This window comes from Artemia franciscana, unplaced genomic scaffold (assembly GCF_032884065.1).
Source record: "Artemia franciscana unplaced genomic scaffold, ASM3288406v1 Scaffold_2224, whole genome shotgun sequence".
NCBI lineage: Eukaryota > Metazoa > Arthropoda > Branchiopoda > Anostraca > Artemiidae > Artemia > Artemia franciscana.
The window spans coordinates 20,438-38,421 of NW_027063178.1; the positions used below are offsets into that span (position 1 = coordinate 20,438).

Sequence of the window (17,984 nt, forward strand, 5' to 3'; positions counted from 1 at the left end):
TGTCTTCATCCTGACGAATCATTAGTCTATAAATTAACGATAAAAGTTCACAAGATAACAGAGGTACTCACAAGAGCTTTAAAATAGGCCTTTACCCACCCCACCCCCCCCAGTGTCTATCCACCGGATTTCTTGATTTTTACACATCGTAAACTTGAGTAACTCAGGTATAATACACAAGTGCCGGAATGTTTCATTGTGAGAGAGTCGGATTCCTCGGTATTATTTAAAACGATCAGAAATTAAATTTTAGAAAAACAATTTTTTTTTTTCAACTGAAAGTAAGCAACATCAAACTTTAAAATGAACAGAAATTATTAAGAATATAAAAGGGGTCACCTCCTCCTCAAGACCTTGTTTTTTACGCTAATGTTTTTTATTAAATAGAATTAAAAAAAATGTTATTGTAATTAAACGGCCATTGTGTTTCTCTAATCTTTTTAGAGAATTAGGAAAAACAGTCAAAATTTTAGTGTAAAGAGCAAGGTCACGCGGAAGGGGAAACTCCTTTCACGTACGTAATAATTTCTGTTTGTTTAAAGTTTTGATATTGCTCCTTACTTTCACTTGGAAAGAAAACTGAAAGAAACGGACATATTTTTTTTTTGGGGGGGGGTATTATCCGTGGGAAGAATTTTCTATGGGGGGTATTTTCCTGGGGCTAAACGCCAGGTGGAGTAAACCCCGGCCATCTGTACATGGTGAGAACCGCACAATGTCTGTTTTAAAAAAAATGATTTTATATAAAAAGCAGCTTTTAAATGAGTTCTTAAACAGTTGACTATAATGTTCCAGTAACCGACTAGTGGGGAGAAATTTCAGTAGATGTTTTTTTTTTTTAGTATCTATAAACTTCCGGATACAATAGGCCATGGATTGTTCTTTACTTGGTGCAAGCTACCGCTGAAAACATGACAACGTGGATATTAGTGAATACTACGTTAATTTTGTTTCACTTGAGTCAAAAGTGGTCAAAAGAACAAAAAAACCTTACATATTCATTTTGATTGTCTCAATTTACTCTTTTTACAGTCAAAGAAACAAGGGACTACTGCGAGCTATCTAATGAAGTCTGTGCTGCATAGAAATCGATCTCTTAGGATCGATATATAAGTTCAGCTTTTTGCCATGCTAATTGATTTAAAAAAAAGGCTTCTATTTCAAGAAATTGACACTAAAATGTGCATTTCTGCAAGATAAACATTTAAAATTTTTATGACTAAATCTATTTTTAGGATTTATTTACAAAATAAACACTTATTCGTAGTAGTTTCGGTTTTTCAAGGATTTATTTTACAAAACTCAAGTAAATTGTTTATACTATTAGATACTTTTAACTAATCTTAATGACCCTAAACTCAAAATTGATTTTGGTTGTGACTGCAGGCATGTCTTTGGATCAAAACAATAGAATGTCGATTTGTTGCGATTGAAATATCTAAATTATATATCATTAAGTTCAATAATATACCCTAATATTTGTTTGTAGCCCTTTTCCCTTGCAGGATAACCTGCAAATCTTGATTTCGAACATCTTCCCTAGTGTTTAGCTTACTGATGGGCGAACAAATTGTTGTCCCCTTCCAGCGAACGGAGTAACTTGCCTTGTGTTTGAACTTGTGTGTTAAACTGTGTAATTTTATAAAGTTCAACTTCTATTTTAGGAGATGATGTTCGCTTGTGGAGACGAGAACTACCGAATGGAGCCTTAACAGATTTGGTTTTTGGTGGTGAAAAAGTAAGTTTTTGATTAGTTACGGTAGTATAATATCCTTATCAGGAAAGTCAGTTCTCCTAGATTATTTAGTAGACTATCAAGTATAAGAATAGACTAAGCAGGCTCAGTAACCGCTTTGCTATAATATAGAAAGAAAAGTAAATACCAAATTCACTTTACTAAGTGGGAAATCCACTTGAATCACAACAGTTCGTGGTAACAAACCGTAGTAAGGAGAGGCCCGGCTCAATAGTAACCGAAACTCTAAAAAATGGAATTTGATACCAATAGTTACATCAAATGAATTGAATTTTAATGCTGATTTAAATATATAAGTTTCATCAAGATTAATCTTACCCATCAAAAGTTACGAGCCTCAGAAAATTTGCCTCATTTTAGAAAATACGGGGAAACATCCCCTAAAAGTCATACAATCTTAACAAAAATGACACCATCAGATTCAGTGTATCAGATAACCTTGTTATAGAAGTTTCAAGCTTCTATCTACAAAAATGTGGAATTTCACTTTTTTTTGCCAGAAGACAGATCACGGTTGCGTGTTTATTTTTTTATTTTTTTTCAGGGGTGATCATATCGACTCAGTGGTTCTAGAATGTCGCAAGAGGGCTCATTATAACAAAAATTAAAAGTTCTAGTGCCCTTTTAAGTGACCAAAAAATAGGAGGGCAACTAGACCCCCTCGCACGCTCATCTTTTCCCCAAAGTCACCAGATCAAAATTCTGAGATAGCCATTTTATTCACCATAGTCGAAAAACCTAATAGCTATGTCTTTTGGGACGATTTACTCTCCGCAGTCCCAGTGGGAGGGGCTGCAAGTTACAAACTTTGACCTGTGTTTACATATAGTAATGGTTACTGGGAAGTGTAGAGAGGTTTTCATAGAATTTTTTGGTTTAGGGGGGGGTTAAGTGGGAGGATATTTCCATGGATGAATTTATCATGGGGGAAGAGAATTTCAATGAAGGGGGTGCAGGATTTTCTAGAATTATTTCAAAAAACAATGAAAAAATAAATATGAAAAGTTTTTACTACTGAAAGTAAGGAGCAACATTAAAAGTTGAAACGAACATAATTATTACGCATATGAGGGGTTTACCTCACTCTTTACGCTAAGGTATTACTCTTACGCTAAGGCATTACTCTTTACGGTAATACCTCACTCTTTAGGCTAAAGTATTTTTAGTAATTTCAACTATTTATTCGACGTCCTTTGTGATTCAGGGGTCATTCTTGAAGATTTGGTACAAAATTGAAGCTATACTGTAAACAGGGAGGTATTGATGAGGAGGCGAGCCCCCTCATATACCTAATAAAATACAAAAATATAGAAGTTCGTTAAATAAGTTAATTCGTAATGTACGTGTATTTATTGCTAACAATTAATAATTAATTGTTCATGTATTAACTATTCATGTGCGGAGAGCCAAAATAACAACTTGCATTAATTCAAAAATGTTCAGAAATTAAACAAAATAAAAACAAGTTTTTTAAACTGCAAGTAAGGACCGATATTAAAACTTGAAAAGAACAGAAATTACCCCTTATATGAATGAGAAATAAAATAGTGGAAAATAAAAACATACATTAATTCAAAAACGTTCACAAATTAAATAAAAAAAAACAAGTTTTTTAAACTGCAAGTAATGAGCGACATTAAAACTTAAAACGAACAGAAATTATCCCGTATATGAAAGGGGCTGTTCCCTACTCAACGCCTCGCTCTTTACGCTAAAGTTTGACTCTGTCACAACTCTACTTTAAAAAAACAAAAAAACAGGAGGGAACTGCCCCTTTCATATGTGGGGTACTTTCTGTTCGTTTTAAGTTTTAATGTTGCTCCTTTCTTGCAGTTTAAAAAACTTTTTTTTTTTATTTAATTCGAAAAAGAGCCAAAGGAGCTGTAGCTCTGAAAAACATGTCGAAAAAAGTCAAATTATTCAGAAAAAAGAACATGAATAAAAATCATAGGAATTTAGAGACTTCGCTAAGCAAGCCCTTGAGGGCGAGAAGCTGTCTGTGTACATGTCCACAGTTGTAGTGGGGTTGCCCATTAAAACCAGGATATAGAGGACAAAATATTTCCTTTTTTTATCCTGCTTCTACTGAATATTTTTTCTGCACCTTTGATTGTTTACTAACAAAAAAAGATTTTTCTTTTAAAAATGGTCAAGATGCTAGTGTTAGAGACTTTTGCAAGGTTTTTCATAACATCGCCTTTGAACCTAATTTTTCCAATCAACGCTCCTGGTCCACCACTTCCATTTTTGACGAGCATGCTTACATTATAGGAGTTCTTCCTTACAAAAAGGAAAGGACCCTTCAAGAGGTTAAAGAAGAGACCGTAAGCTCTCGTGCTGTCACAAGATCAGCTACCCCAGCCTGGTGTTTGAATATATTTAATCGTTTTTTTTTTCGAAAAACCTGAAATACTGTATATTTTTTTTGAGAAAATGTAAATATTTTTATCATTACACATCGAAGTAAGAAAAGAAAGCTGCTTGATTTAATTATATTTTTGGGCTGGAAAGATGCAGAACAGGATGAGAATGCTGATGTGTTTTCCGTTAAGCAGATTTATATTTGAGCTTGGCAACTCATGCCAGGGGATCAAAAAATCTTGTCCTGGTTTGCGCTATCAACACAACCATTGCCTCCAGGAAAAGATATTCGACTCAGGTCACATGGATTGTATCTTTAACAAGAAAACTTTTGTCGTTGCATGCAACAAGCCTGGTAGCAGAAAGAGTTTTTATTGGCAAAGGACTAACATTTATGCTAACTGTCTAATCTAGACTCCCCAGCGTCCAAACAAGTTTATTTTAATACATGACAACTACAATGCTATCAGAGCTTTCAAGGGAAGTTATTGAGTTTTCATGTCTAGTCAGGTGCTATGAATTTTTAGTTCTGGCTCAATAAATTGAAAATAGAAGAAAATAAGAAAAGGTGGCTATAAGAGATTTTAAAAGTTGAAAGAGAGAGGCTGTAGGACCGATTATAAAGTGTCGCAGTTAATTTATATTGCGAAACCACTTAAAGAAAAACACTGGTAAAGTTGACATAAACAGGGCTCTTCTGAGTATTATAAGAAGGAAAAAGACCCTTGGGACTTGCCATAGAGGTAAAGAATGGTCAATGAAGTGGAAGCCAAGTTACTTCCTGGTCTTAGGAGAAGATTACATAAAAAAACTAGTTTTTTTAACTGAAAGTAAGGAGCAACATTATCTGCAATCCCTCGCTCTTTACGCTAAAGCTTTGAATTGTTTTAAAAAGCAGAATTGTGGCAAAGAGTGGCAAAGAGAATTGTGGCAAAAACGCCCCGCTCTTTACGCTAAAGTTTTTTTCTGTTTTAAAATGTAGAGTTAAGAGAAAGAGTCAAACTTTAGCGTAAAGAGTGGGGCGTTGAGGAGGAAAAGCCCTTTTCATATACAGAATAATTTTTGTTCGTTTTAAATTTTAATGTCGCTCCTTACTTTCATTTAAAAAAACTTGTTTTTTTTTGGTTTTGAAATAATAAAGCGAATGCTTATTACGGAAATCATTTCAGATAAGATGGATTACGAAGCATTAACTGTGAAATAAATAAGAATTACATGCAAGTATTTGCCTCATAGTACTACTAGAGTAGAAAAATGGCCATTGATGTACTTGTATCCAAAATTAGAACTGGGGACATTAAAGGATCTTTGTAAGCAGGTGGATTGAAAACTTGCAAATTTAGACAAGTTTTTTCAAGGAGGTGGACCTTCATCGAGTTCCCTGTGTTTATTCATAAAGATGTGAACGTTTTAGTATATTAATCGAAAACCTATTGTAATTCATTATTTATTTACAGATAACCGCAGATTCAAGATTTAGAATATCAAGGGATGGAAACCTTACCATTACGGATGTATACCCTGGTGATTCAGGAAAATACATTCGTTCAGTCTCCACTCGCTCCCGGACTGTAGTTCATAGCCTCTATGCTGAAGGTAAATGCTTTCCAACGATAACTGAAAGTTATTCTTCAAATATTTTGTGCTTATGCTCCTGGCAATATATATTTGAATGTAATTAAATTAAATGTTTGAACGCAACATGTAAATGAATATCCCATTTATTCTTCAGATCGTAAAATACCTTAATCTTTGTTAAAAACCATTGAAAAAAGACAAATCACATTTTTTTCAGTCACTTTAGACCGTTCTCTAAGAAACAGTCTCAGCAAGTATAATAAAAAACTTAAGTGAACTGATAGACCTGAAACAGTGATGGATGCAGTGATAGATGTATCTCATCTTTTTAGTGCAAGTTAGTGTTGTCGTCAAATTGCGTCTTTCACAGTAACATAGAGTATAACTTGTCACTGTTTCACTGCCCAAACAGTATATCTTATGGTTTCTTAGAGAGAAAATAAGTGTAAAATTTTTTCCAAGGAGATGGTATTTTTATGATTTGAATGGTATTGTAAAAGCCACGATTTGAATATGAATAATATAGTTCGAATTCTTGATTTGACAGTGTAGGTTATGTGTCAGTTAGGCTTTAGCCTATAGATAGCTGAAGCATTTTTGTCCCAATCATTGTTGATGTTCCTTTCCTGCTAGAAGACATATAAACTACTTAAAGGGTGAACAGTGTCCCTTTGTTAGGACCTACTATAAATGAACTCCGGATTGCAGGTTATCTCATCCCAAAAGAAAAACTTTGAAATTAGGTATTTAACTTCATGGAACAACGTTTTTAATTGATACATCTGTAATCCTTCTTTAAAAAAAAACTCATTAAGAAAGTCACTAATGTTGATTATTTAACAAAAGTAAAATTATTGAAGTTTCAAAGTTTTATTAATTTTACAATTAAAAAGAATAGAGAAAGGCTAGAATCCAGCTGTGGGAGAGGGGGTCCTTTTATGTTTAATTAATAGTTATAATTTTAAATCCATATGATAGTGCAGTGAATGGCTGTAGGTCGAGCTACTGCCCTTAAGCTAGATTGAAACTGCTGTTTCCAGATGGAATCTAATTAAAATTAAATAAAAAAAACTAGTTTTTTTAACTGAAAGTAAGGAGCGACATTAAAACTTAAAACGAACAGAAATTACTCCGTATATGAAATGGGTTGTCCCCTCCGCAGTCCCACGCTCTTTACGCTAAAGTTTGACTCTTTGCCACAATTCTACTTTTTAAAACAATTAAAAACTTTAGCGTAAAGAGCGTGGGACTGCGGAGGGGACAACCCATTTCATATACGGAGTAATTTCTGTTCGTTTTAAGTTTTAATGTCGCTCCTTACTTTCAGTTAAAAAAACTAGTTTTTTTTATTTAATTTCTGAACGTTTTTGAATTAATGCATGTTTGATTTTGGCTCTCCGCACATAAATTATTGAAATGAAATTAGTATATTATTTTTTTTTTTGGCTAAATGGCTTTCTCTTAGTTTTGATCAGACGATTTTGAGAAATAAGGGGTGGGGAAGGAGGCCTAGCTGCCCTCCAATTTTTCGGTTACTTAAAAAGGCTAGTAGAACTTTTAATATTCAACGAACGTTTTTATTAGTAAAAAATATACGTAACTTAAGAATTAACTTACGTAACAAACTTTTATATTCTTATATTTTTATTATGTGTACGAGGGGGTTTGTACCCTCGTTAATACCTCGCTCTTTACACTAAATCGTAAGTTTTGTCCCAATTCTTTAAGAATGACCCCTGAATCAAAAAGGCCGTAGAATAAATAGTTGAAATCACTAAAAATATTTTAGCATAAAGAGCGAGGTATTTATCTCCTCCTAAATACCTCGCTCTTTATGCTAAAGTATTTTTAGAACCCCTCATATGCGTAATAATCTCTGTTCGTTTTAAATTTCAATGCTATTCCTTACTTTCATTTGAAAAAACGTTTTCATGTTTATTTTTTCATTGTTTTTTTATAGTAATGCTAGAAAATCCTGCGCCCTTTTCATTGAATTTTTCTTCCCCCATGACATATTCCTCAAGGAAAGATCCTCCCACAAAGCCCTCTCCCATCAACCCCACCCCCCAAACCAAAAAATCCCCATGAAAACGTCTGTACACTTCCCAATAACCATTACTATATGTAAACATTGGTCAAAGTTTGTAACTTGCAGCCCCTCCCTCAGGGATTGTGGGGGAGTAAGTCACTCCCAAAGACATAGTTATTATGGTTTTCGACTATGCTGAACAAAATGGCTATTTTAAAATTTTAATCTGTTGACTTTTGGAAAAAATGAGCATGGGAGGGGGCCTATTTGCCCTCCAATTTTTTTGGTCACGTAAAAAGGACACTAGAACTTTTCATTTCCGTTAGAATGAGCCCTCTCGCGACATTCTAGGACCACTTGGTCGATAAGATGACCCCTGGGAAAAAAAAAAAAAAAAACAAATAAACACGCACCCGTGATTTGTCTTCTGGCAAGAAATACAAAATTCCACATTTTTTAGATAGGAGCTTGAAATTTTTGCTATAGAGTTCTCTGATATACCGAATGCGATAGTGTGATTTTCGTTAAGATTCTATGACTTTTAGGGGATGTTTTCCCCTTTTTTCCAAAATAGGACAAATTTTCTCAGGCTCGTAACGTTTGATGACAAAGACTAAATTAATTGAAACTTATATATTTAGAATCAGCGTAAAAATTCGATTCTTTTGATGTATCTTTTAGCATCAAAATTCCGTTTTTTAGAATTTCGTTTACTATTGAGCCGGGTCGCCCCTTATTACAGTTCCTTACCACGAACTGTTTGAAAAGAAAATAATTCGGTATTTCGGGGCTCCTGACATTATTACTCCTTTGCGGAAGTTAGGCTCAAGATTGAAAAAGGATTATATTTTTTCTCTGGGCCCCTTCCACCTCTTAGTTCGTTTATTTTCCCGTTAGTTTTCACCTGTTTTCGCTTTATAGTTGTGTTATCTCTTAGCAGTTCTTTCGTTAGTTGAGTTATGGTCGTGTATATATGTTTTATCGCTCGTATAGTTATGTTATTTTCAAATTATACTCCATAATAGAGAGGCTCCGAACACCCAGCATTGTATGTTAAGCTCTTAATTTGACGTTTTTTTCTAACGTGACCACATTCGTCCTGCGCCCTTTTCATTGAATTTTTCCCCCATGGCATATTTCTCCAAGGAAAGATCCTCCCATATAGCCCCCTCCCTCAACCCTACCCCCAAAACCAAAAAAAATCCCCCTGAAAACGTCTGTACACTTCCCAATAACCATTATTATATGTAAACACTGGTTGAAGTTTGTAACTTGCAACCCCTCCCCCAGGGACTGTGGGGGAGTAAGTCATCCCCAAAAACATAGTTATTATGATTTTCGACTATGCTAAACAAAATGGCTATCTCAAAATTTTGATCCGTTGACTTTGGGAAAAAAATGAGCGTGGGAGGGGGCCTAGATACCCTCCAATTTTTTTGGTCACTTAAAAAGGGCACTAGAACTTTTCATTTCCGTTAGAATGAGCCCTCTTGCGACATTCTAGGACGACTTGGTCGATACGATGACCCCTGGGAAAAAAAAAAAAAAAAAAAAAAAAAAAAAAAAAAAAAAAAAAAAACAAATAAACACGCACCCCTGATTTGTCTTCTGGCAAAAAATGCAAAATTCCACATTTTTGTAGATAGGAGCTTGAAACTTCTACAGTAGGGTTCTCTGATACGCTGAATCTGATGGTGTCATTTTAGTTAAGATCCTACGACTTTTAGGGGGTGTTTCCTCCTATTTTCCTAAATAAGGCAAATTTTCTCAGGCTCGTAACTTTTGATGGCTAAGACTAAACTTGATGAAACCTATATATTTAAAATCAGCATTAAAATGCGATTCTTTTGATGTAGCTATTGATATCAAAATTCAATTTTTTAGAGTTTTGGTTCCTATTGAGCCGGATCGCTCCTTACTACAGTTCGTTACCACGAACTGTTTGATAGGCCGTTTCGCTCACAAAAATGGTAAAACAGCCTGGTTATATCATTTAGTGGGAAGTTGGGTTGTGATACCCAGGTCTCCAAAATTGATCCAAAGTACCAAATAGGGTTCAAAGTGTTGATTATCCTCACATGTTCAAAAGTATTGTTAAGAAAATGGATTATGTCATATTACGATATAAAAATTTGTTCCATCCCAGATCATATATTTTTCCCCTTTTGGGTGGTTTAATATGAATTTACACGTTTGATTGTTTTTTATGTCCTTTTGTGAATGTAGTTCCTATATTTGTTAGAATTAGAAGGATCCGAACATCTATGTAACTCTCAGTGTTGGTTTTCCATACTAATTGTTTTCCATTTTTTTCTCTTATAAAGGAAATTATTGGGTTTTTGAGTCACACAGGCTCCCTAGATTTTAATGACTGACTATTTTTGCAAGATTTTATTCCTTGGTTTTGTTTCCCTAATAAATTAGTCCTTCTTTGATATTAATTTAATAGACCATGAAGTAGTATTATGAAATGCTAATTAAATGAGAATCAAAGAAATTAAATATAATTGTACTTGTTTAAAATATTGGGGTCATTTGTTCCGATACTGCTTATAACCATCATTAAGTGTAAAAGCACAATGTGTGTGGTTCTTAATGATCCAAAGACCATTATGCCCTGATTGGAATTTATAAACAACAGATTCTGTGTGAGCTCACCCTCGTTTTGCTATTTACGGTTTCAGATTCAAGCTTTCTCAATTAAGCTCAATGTCCATTTAATCGATCAAAGTTGGAAAAAGGGTATGAATTCTAGTTGGTCATTTTAAGTTTCGTGGAAATAGCTTTGGTGTATATTATGGACTATTATGAGCTCATTTATATACTATGGGTTGCTTCCCCATAGTAGCATAATATTTTTAGGCATGAATATATAATGAGTTGTAGGTAATAGGCTTGGGACTGTCTGTGCGGGAATTTGCCCCTTGTTGATAGAAGAGCATCGCCAAGTGCTGAAAACCTTGTTGTGACCAAGATGGACCCAGGATTGCACAAGGTCTCCAATCATACTGGAGGTCCCAGGGAATTCTTGCTCTCCGGTTCTAAGCCGGCTTAATCGCTCAACTTCGGAATATGAGTTATAGTAGTATATTTCAATGTTGGACCAACTGAGGTAGATACTGGTGACTCAGATGAATTTTAATTACAGTTACAGGAGCAAATAGACAGGGTGACATATAGAAATATGGTGTTTTTACGTGGAGATTTTAACGCCCAGATTAGTAGAAATAGGGATAGATGGTATCATAGCCTAGGTAAATTTAGTGTAGGAAAAGAAAACAATAATGGCTAAAGACTTTTGAAATTTCCTTGGTATAACAACCTAGTTATAAAAAGTACGGTGTTTGATCATAAAATGGCTCATAAAATGACATGATATTCACGTGATGGTAAGACAGCAGACCTTATTGATTATGTAATTGTAAACCGAAGACTAGCGGGATCAATACAAGATCCTAGGGTTTGTAAGAGTGCTTTTATTGATGTTAAAGTAAATATCTCTATATAGAGGTGTCAAGGGTTAATTCAAAGCTGGAATTTCGGAAGGGTAACTACCTCCTGGGAAGTCATTATGTTGGTAGACTCCAGTATGCAAATTTGAGAGAAACTTTCAAGGAGCATCTTAAGGAACTTGAGAGTTTAAAATTTGATAAATGTGAAAAATGGAAGGATTAATTTTAGAAAAACAATTTGTGGAGTTGCTGATGGTGTCTTAGGGAAAGAAAGTTAAGACTGCAGCTAAGAATATTAGTGAATTTACTCTGAGTGACAGATCATATGAAAACAAAATGAATGTAAAGAAATTGGAGAACGCCTTAAAATATGAACTAAGAAGGCGTGGAGTGAGAAATTGTAGAAAGCATTAAAATATGAACTAAGGAGGTGTGAAGTGGAGGCCATGGATAAAATTGCCGAGGATCTGGTAAATGCAGCTAGGTGGTATAATACTAAAATATTATACTGGCATATTAATAAACTGAGAGGAAACGGTCAATCCAGACTTGTCCCAGTTAATATAAGAATGAGGCCACAATAAGTGATAAGGAAAGAATTAAAGATAGATGGGTGGAACATTTTGAGAATTTGCTAAACCGATATACAGTTGAAGGTAACGATATAGAGGAAAATGCAAGAGTTTCTGATACCTTTGATTGTAAACAGTTTCATGTTCTTATGATTGTAAAAACTAATTATTTTTGTTCATAAGATTTTCTTCTCTTTTCTCTTTTGCCCCTTATGTTATGCTCTTTAATTTTGGAATCTGCGCCCCTTTTTTTGATAGGTAACAAATAAATTGAATTGAATGGTTATAAAGCAGGTGGTTGTCCAATTTTATTTCAATTTCCAGATTATTTGGAAGGGAAGACTGTGGCAGAAGAAGATGGATCAGTGACATTGAACTGTAGGGTAGCTGGTCTGCCTACCCCACTGAATGATAGCCAACCTGAAATTATATGGCTCAAAAGTAGTTGGCCATTAGGTGACGTACAATATGGAGCAAGATCAATCTGTTCTCTAGTAAATATTCGAAAATTTGTTCAGTAAAATTCTAAATTTTAGTATTTTTATTTGAAAGACATTTTCGCCCTGCTCCTTACTGTCTACTATATGTATATATATATATTTATATATATATATATATATATATATATATATATATATATATATATATATATATATATATATATATATATATATATATATATTTATATATATATATATCTCCCATTCTAAATAACAAATTTCATTAAGATCCAATCACTCGTTCGTAAGTTAAAATTACCTCATTTTTTCAAATTTTTCCGAAATCCCCCCCAAAATCACCCAAAGAGAGTAGGTCCGTTTTGGCTATGTCAATCAAGTATCTAGTAGTTCTATTTATTTTCCCAACCAAGTTTCATACCCATCTCTCCACTCTAAGTTTCATCCTGGTCTCTCCTCTCTAATTTTTATTAACCCTCCTCCCATCAACCTCCCCAAAGAGAGTGGATCCGGTTTGGTTCATCTAGTACGTATCTAATACATGTGCTTATTCTTCCCACCAAGTTTCATCCTGATCTCTACCCTCGAAGTGTTTTCCAAGGATTCTGGTTTCCCCATCCAACTCACCCCAACGTCACTGGATCCGGTTAACATTTATAATAAGAGCTCTCAGACACGAGGCCCTTTTAAATATCAAGTTAAAATTAAGATCTGATTACCTGTTTCTAAGTTAAAAATACCCCATTTTTTCTAATTTTTCTGAACTACCACTCCCCCAAAGAGAGTAAATCTGGTGTGGTTATTTCAATCACGTACCTAGGATTTTTGCTTATTCTTCCGACCAAGTATCATCACGATCTCCCAACTATAAGCGTGTTACAAGATTTAGAGTTTCTTCCTCCAACTCCCCCTTATGTCAAGAGATCTGGTCAGGATTTAAAATAACAGCTCTGAGACACGAAGTCCTTCTAAATATTAAATTTCATTTAGATCCGTTCACCTGTTCTTAAGTTAAAAATACCCCATTTTTTCTAATTTTTCCAGATTACCAAGTAATGTCCCCCCTCCCACCTCCCTCAAAGAGATCGGATCAGTTCTGGTTATGTCAATCACGTATGTAGGACTTGTGCTTATTCTTCCCACCAAGTTTCATCCCGATCTCTCCACTTTAAGTGTTTTCAACGATTTCCGGTTCTCCCCCCTCCCCCAACTTTCCCTAACGTCAACAGAACTGGTAGAGATTTGAAAGAAGAGGTCTGAGTTACTTGGTATTCTAAATATGAAATTTCAGTAAGATCCGATCACTCAATCGTATGTTAGAAATACTAAATTTTTCTAATTTTTACAGATTAACCAAATCACAAACCCCTTCCAAAAAAAAACTCCTTCAAAGAGAGTGGATCCGTTCTGTTTATGTTAATCACGTATCTAGGATTTGTGCTTGTTCTTCCCACCAAGTTTCATTTTGATCTCTCCATTTTAAGCGCTATACAGGATTTCCAGTCCCCCCTACTCCTCCCAATGTTACTGGATCCAGTCAGGATTTAAGATAAGAGGTCTGAGTTACAAGGTCCTTCTGTATACCAAATTTCATTATAGATCCTATCTGTTGTTTGTAAGTTGAGAATACCTTATTTTTTCAAATTTTTCCAAAATAACCCCATCCCCCCAAGCCCCCTCCAAAGAGAGCGGATATGTGCCAGTTATGTCAATTACATATCTAAGACTTCTGTTTGTTTCCCCCCACCAAGTTTCATCTCGGTCTCTCCACTCTAAGTGTTCTCTAATATTTCAGGTTTCCCTTTCTAGCTCCCCCCAATTTATTTAAGAATTAACGACGCTTCTTGACTGCTAAGGTCCCTGCGTCGGCCCTGCAGTGCATTCCTGCAGCGTGATTCGATCTCTGGGTCCCGTATTACCAAGCTAAGGTCAAATCCACTGCACCACCACAGGGCTCTCCCTCCAATGTCAACCGATCTGGTCGAGATTCAAAATGGTCGAGAGCTCTAACACGATGTCCTTCAAAATCTTAAACTTTCATTAAGATCCCATCACCCGTTCGTCAGTTAAAAGTACCTAATTTTTTCTATTTTTTTTCGAATTAAATGGCCCCCCAGCCTTCCCCAGATGGTCAAATCGGGGAAAAGACTATTTCTAGTTTAATCTTGTCTGGTCCCTGATACGCCTGCCAAATTCATCTTCCTAGCTTATCTGGAAGTGCCCAAACCAGCAAAACCAGGACAGACAGACCGACAGAAATTGCGATCGCTATATGTCACTTGGTAAATACCAAGCGGAATAAAAATACGTTATTGGCTTGAGCAGGTTTTATTTGCTAGCACAATTCCTCTTTTTTATGTGTCACAATTGGAAAAAAGCATACGTCCTAAGATAAAAACAACCCAAAAGTGTATTGCTGTGTACTTATTTTGAACTCCCTATCTTGAAAAATGTGGTGATATCATGCCCCTCTAAGGTTCTCGTCTGCTTGTTTGATCTTTTGGTCATTGATGTGCAATACCCCGACCCTGAAAGGTAGATTTCTTCTTAATTTGAAGAGGAGTTTAAAGCCAAAACAAAATATGAAATATGAGTAAACAAAATTTCCTTTGGAATTTTTTGTATGGATTGATATTGAGAAATCCTGCCTCATTTGGCCCATATTATTATAGGTTTCTGATGGTATATGGCCTTCTAGGGTACCCGTTTGCATTAGATAATATTATTAAATGATAAAATAGAAGTCAATCAATCAATCAATCAATCAATTTATTAATACTAAAGAAAACTATTACAAAAGTAAATCAATTAATAGGCCCAAGAAGCTATGCTTGTAATGGGCCACAGAGAACAAAAAAAAACACTTATAAAATATATACAAAAAAAAAAAAAAAAAAAAAAAAAAAAAAAAAAACAAAAAAAAAACACTGGAACAAGACAAGATTTTAAAAGAAGAGAAGTGACATACAAATTGGGATAGAATTAAAAGAGAGACAAAAATTATTTAACTGGAAAGACCCGACGAAATAATGCATTTGCAGAAAGAAAAAGAGGGACATCCAAAGGGATGGAGTTCCATAATAGAATTGACTGATATACAGGAGACCTCTGAGCTGCTGTAGAGGATCGTTTTGGTAAAATAAATCGTCGAGAAGAATTACGCAAAGAAGAAAAGTACCTACCTGAGCCTGTCCTTGAGAAAAACTGCTGCAGGGTTGGTGGAAGAGTACCTAGAAAAGCAGAATGCGCTAAATAAAGAGTATTTTTACCTATAATATGATCCAGCGGAGCTATTCCAGTATCATTATAAAGATCAGAGGAAGGGTAAAGCCGAGGGAGAAGAAAAGTAGCCTTCACTGCCCTATTTTGGGGAAGTCATAATAATGTTTGTGTGAGACTAAAATGAGCGAAAATAATGACACAGTGAAAAAGTATATAATGTCTAGTATTTATTCGTAACCGAAGATTCACCCATTCGACAAATTCTACGTATCTGCTTAGGATCCAACCTGTAACATATTTTAATCTCATTTGAAGCCCAATGACTTGGGGTCCTAGCCCCTATCCCTCTCCATATATCAGGATTTTTGATTATACACATAATAGTACTTATCTGTTAGCTATTACACAGATCTACAGGTACGGGTTTGAGACTCTTGGGAGATTGATAGGATAAATATAATTTTGGCTTTATAATTGCACTTAGGGGGGGGGGTTAAGTACAGCGGTACTGGATGCAAAATGTAACATAATTTAACCATAACACCAGCTACATATTTATCAAAATATAGCTGCAACATAATGTTTCTTCTTGTTTATACATAATGTGTTTCGATTTTGGAAGGTCGAAGTGAATAAAAAAGTTGTTTGCAGCATGGGTGCAATTTTGATTGTCCGGAGATCAAACCTTGCAATTTAAAGTAAATTCAGTCCCAGCATACAAAAATAAATATTTTATGGTAATTTTCAAGTATGTTTCTGCTGACTGAGTTTTCGTAAGCAGCAATTCTTGGTTCTAGCCCCTAAGGCCCTCGAAGTTTGCACTTATTGTAGACATGTCTCATCATCCAAACAAAGAGTGGCCGTGTGTTTTTAGTGGCTGAATATGGTAGTTTCTGTTGATAAAGGATTTGCGAGTATCACAGTCCATTTTTTCTAGGATGTTAAGCAAAATATTTTTGATGCTGGAGAAACTTTTACTGAAACATTAACCATTTCAACAATCACAATTTCCAACGTCAATGCAGAAGCATATGGATCATATGAATGCGTTGCTACAAATTTTGCAGGAACTGACAAAGCTGGGATTTCAGTGGAGGCGCAAAGTAAGTTCCACGAAGTTTATTCATTTCTTTTTAAAAGCAGAGTGGTTCCTACCTGAGTATATTCAACACCTTTTTACTAGGAAAATCGTCTTTCCCTCCCCCCCCATATGCATCTAACTTGCGTGCTACTTTGCGTATAAAGACGCATCCAAACAATAAAAAACGCCTCCTCAAAAAAGAATTTAAGTTGACCCTAAAAATCTACTTTACTTTTAGTTTGATGGATTTTAGTATTTGCACTAAAAATTCGTGTTCTTATGAATATTAGACGATTTTGAGGCACTTAGCTTTTAGTTTTGAGAAAAAGGGTACTCCACCAGGCTACTCAGCGTGCTCAAAGGTGGCAATATGAGAACTCCCTACAGATAGGTTGGGCACCTCCACAGGAGGCACGGACCAAGGGGGACCTTATCCTGGGGGCCCATAATAGAAACTTGGGCACCCTCACCTAGGATCATAAATACAGGTAAAGATGGAAGAAGGCTCCTCAAATGTACACTCAACAGGGCCACCGGCGTGTCCATATATCCAATGAGTTACAAACCTTCTCCCAGTAATGGGTTAAATTGCATGGTGATGCAGAACACCGTCGTGAGAGCATCCTCTTTAGGAGGGCAACTGCGGCAGGGCGTATGATCTATATTCACGGACAACGGTATCTGTAAAGGGCTTATGCCACCCTTTTGGGGTATTTGCATGACTGGGAACCTTGCGGTCAGTTCTGTTCCCGCTTGAGGAGTGGCGCCCCTCGAGGAATTACAACCTACTTAAACGACACAGTAGTCGCATGGGATTCTAATTAACGGCTAATTCTTCTGGGCTTTGTCGGTTTCGGACTGAAAAACATCTTCCTAGCTAATTTGTATACTATGGGTTGCCTCCCTGTGGTAGCATAATATTTGTCGACATGATTATATAATGTGTCGAAGAGAATAGGCTTGGGACTGTGTGTGTAGGATTTCAACTCTTGTTGATAGAAGAGCATTTCCAAGTTCCGAAAACTGTGTTGTGACAAAGATGGGCCCAGGATTGCACAAAGTCTCCATTCACTCTGGAGGTCCAGGAACTTCTTGTTGTCTGGCTCTAATCCGGCTTCAGCGCTTCGTCTTAGGAGATATGTTGGTCCCCATCCTGCACTGGTATTTTGGGATTATTGCTTTTCCTGAATCCAAAATAATTTCAATGATTTAAAGAGTATGAAAATTGGAAGTTGGAATGTTATGACGTTAAAAAAATGACCATCACATCAAGGTTTTGACTGACAAATTCAAATGATTCAAACTGGACCTATTAGGAGTTTCAGAGACTCGTATCCCAGTGGTAGGAAGTGTGAAATTATGTGAAATAGAATTTGTTTACTCAGGCAGGAAGGATGGGGTACATAGACAGGTAGTAAGGCTGGCAAGGGCATGTTTAGGCTGGGAAGGTATTAATAATAGAATACTAATTGCTC

The 17,984-nt window shown here is 35.6% G+C and overlaps 1 protein-coding gene across 1 annotated transcript in view; it reads left to right on the forward strand.

Moving 5' to 3' along the window:
- The window catches only part of LOC136042858 (roundabout homolog 2-like), a gene marked incomplete at its 3' end in the record, with an annotated part of 29,687 nt that extends 13,156 nt beyond the window's left edge, over positions 1 to 16,531 (forward strand). Inside the window, exons 2-5 of the mRNA XM_065727786.1 lie at positions 1,665 to 1,738; positions 5,575 to 5,713; positions 12,073 to 12,242; positions 16,366 to 16,531. Coding sequence (XP_065583858.1) covers positions 1,665 to 1,738; positions 5,575 to 5,713; positions 12,073 to 12,242; positions 16,366 to 16,531 — 549 coding nt within the window. The remainder of the gene's footprint in view (positions 1 to 1,664; positions 1,739 to 5,574; positions 5,714 to 12,072; positions 12,243 to 16,365) is intronic.
- Between the last annotated feature and the right edge of the window lie 1,453 nt (positions 16,532 to 17,984).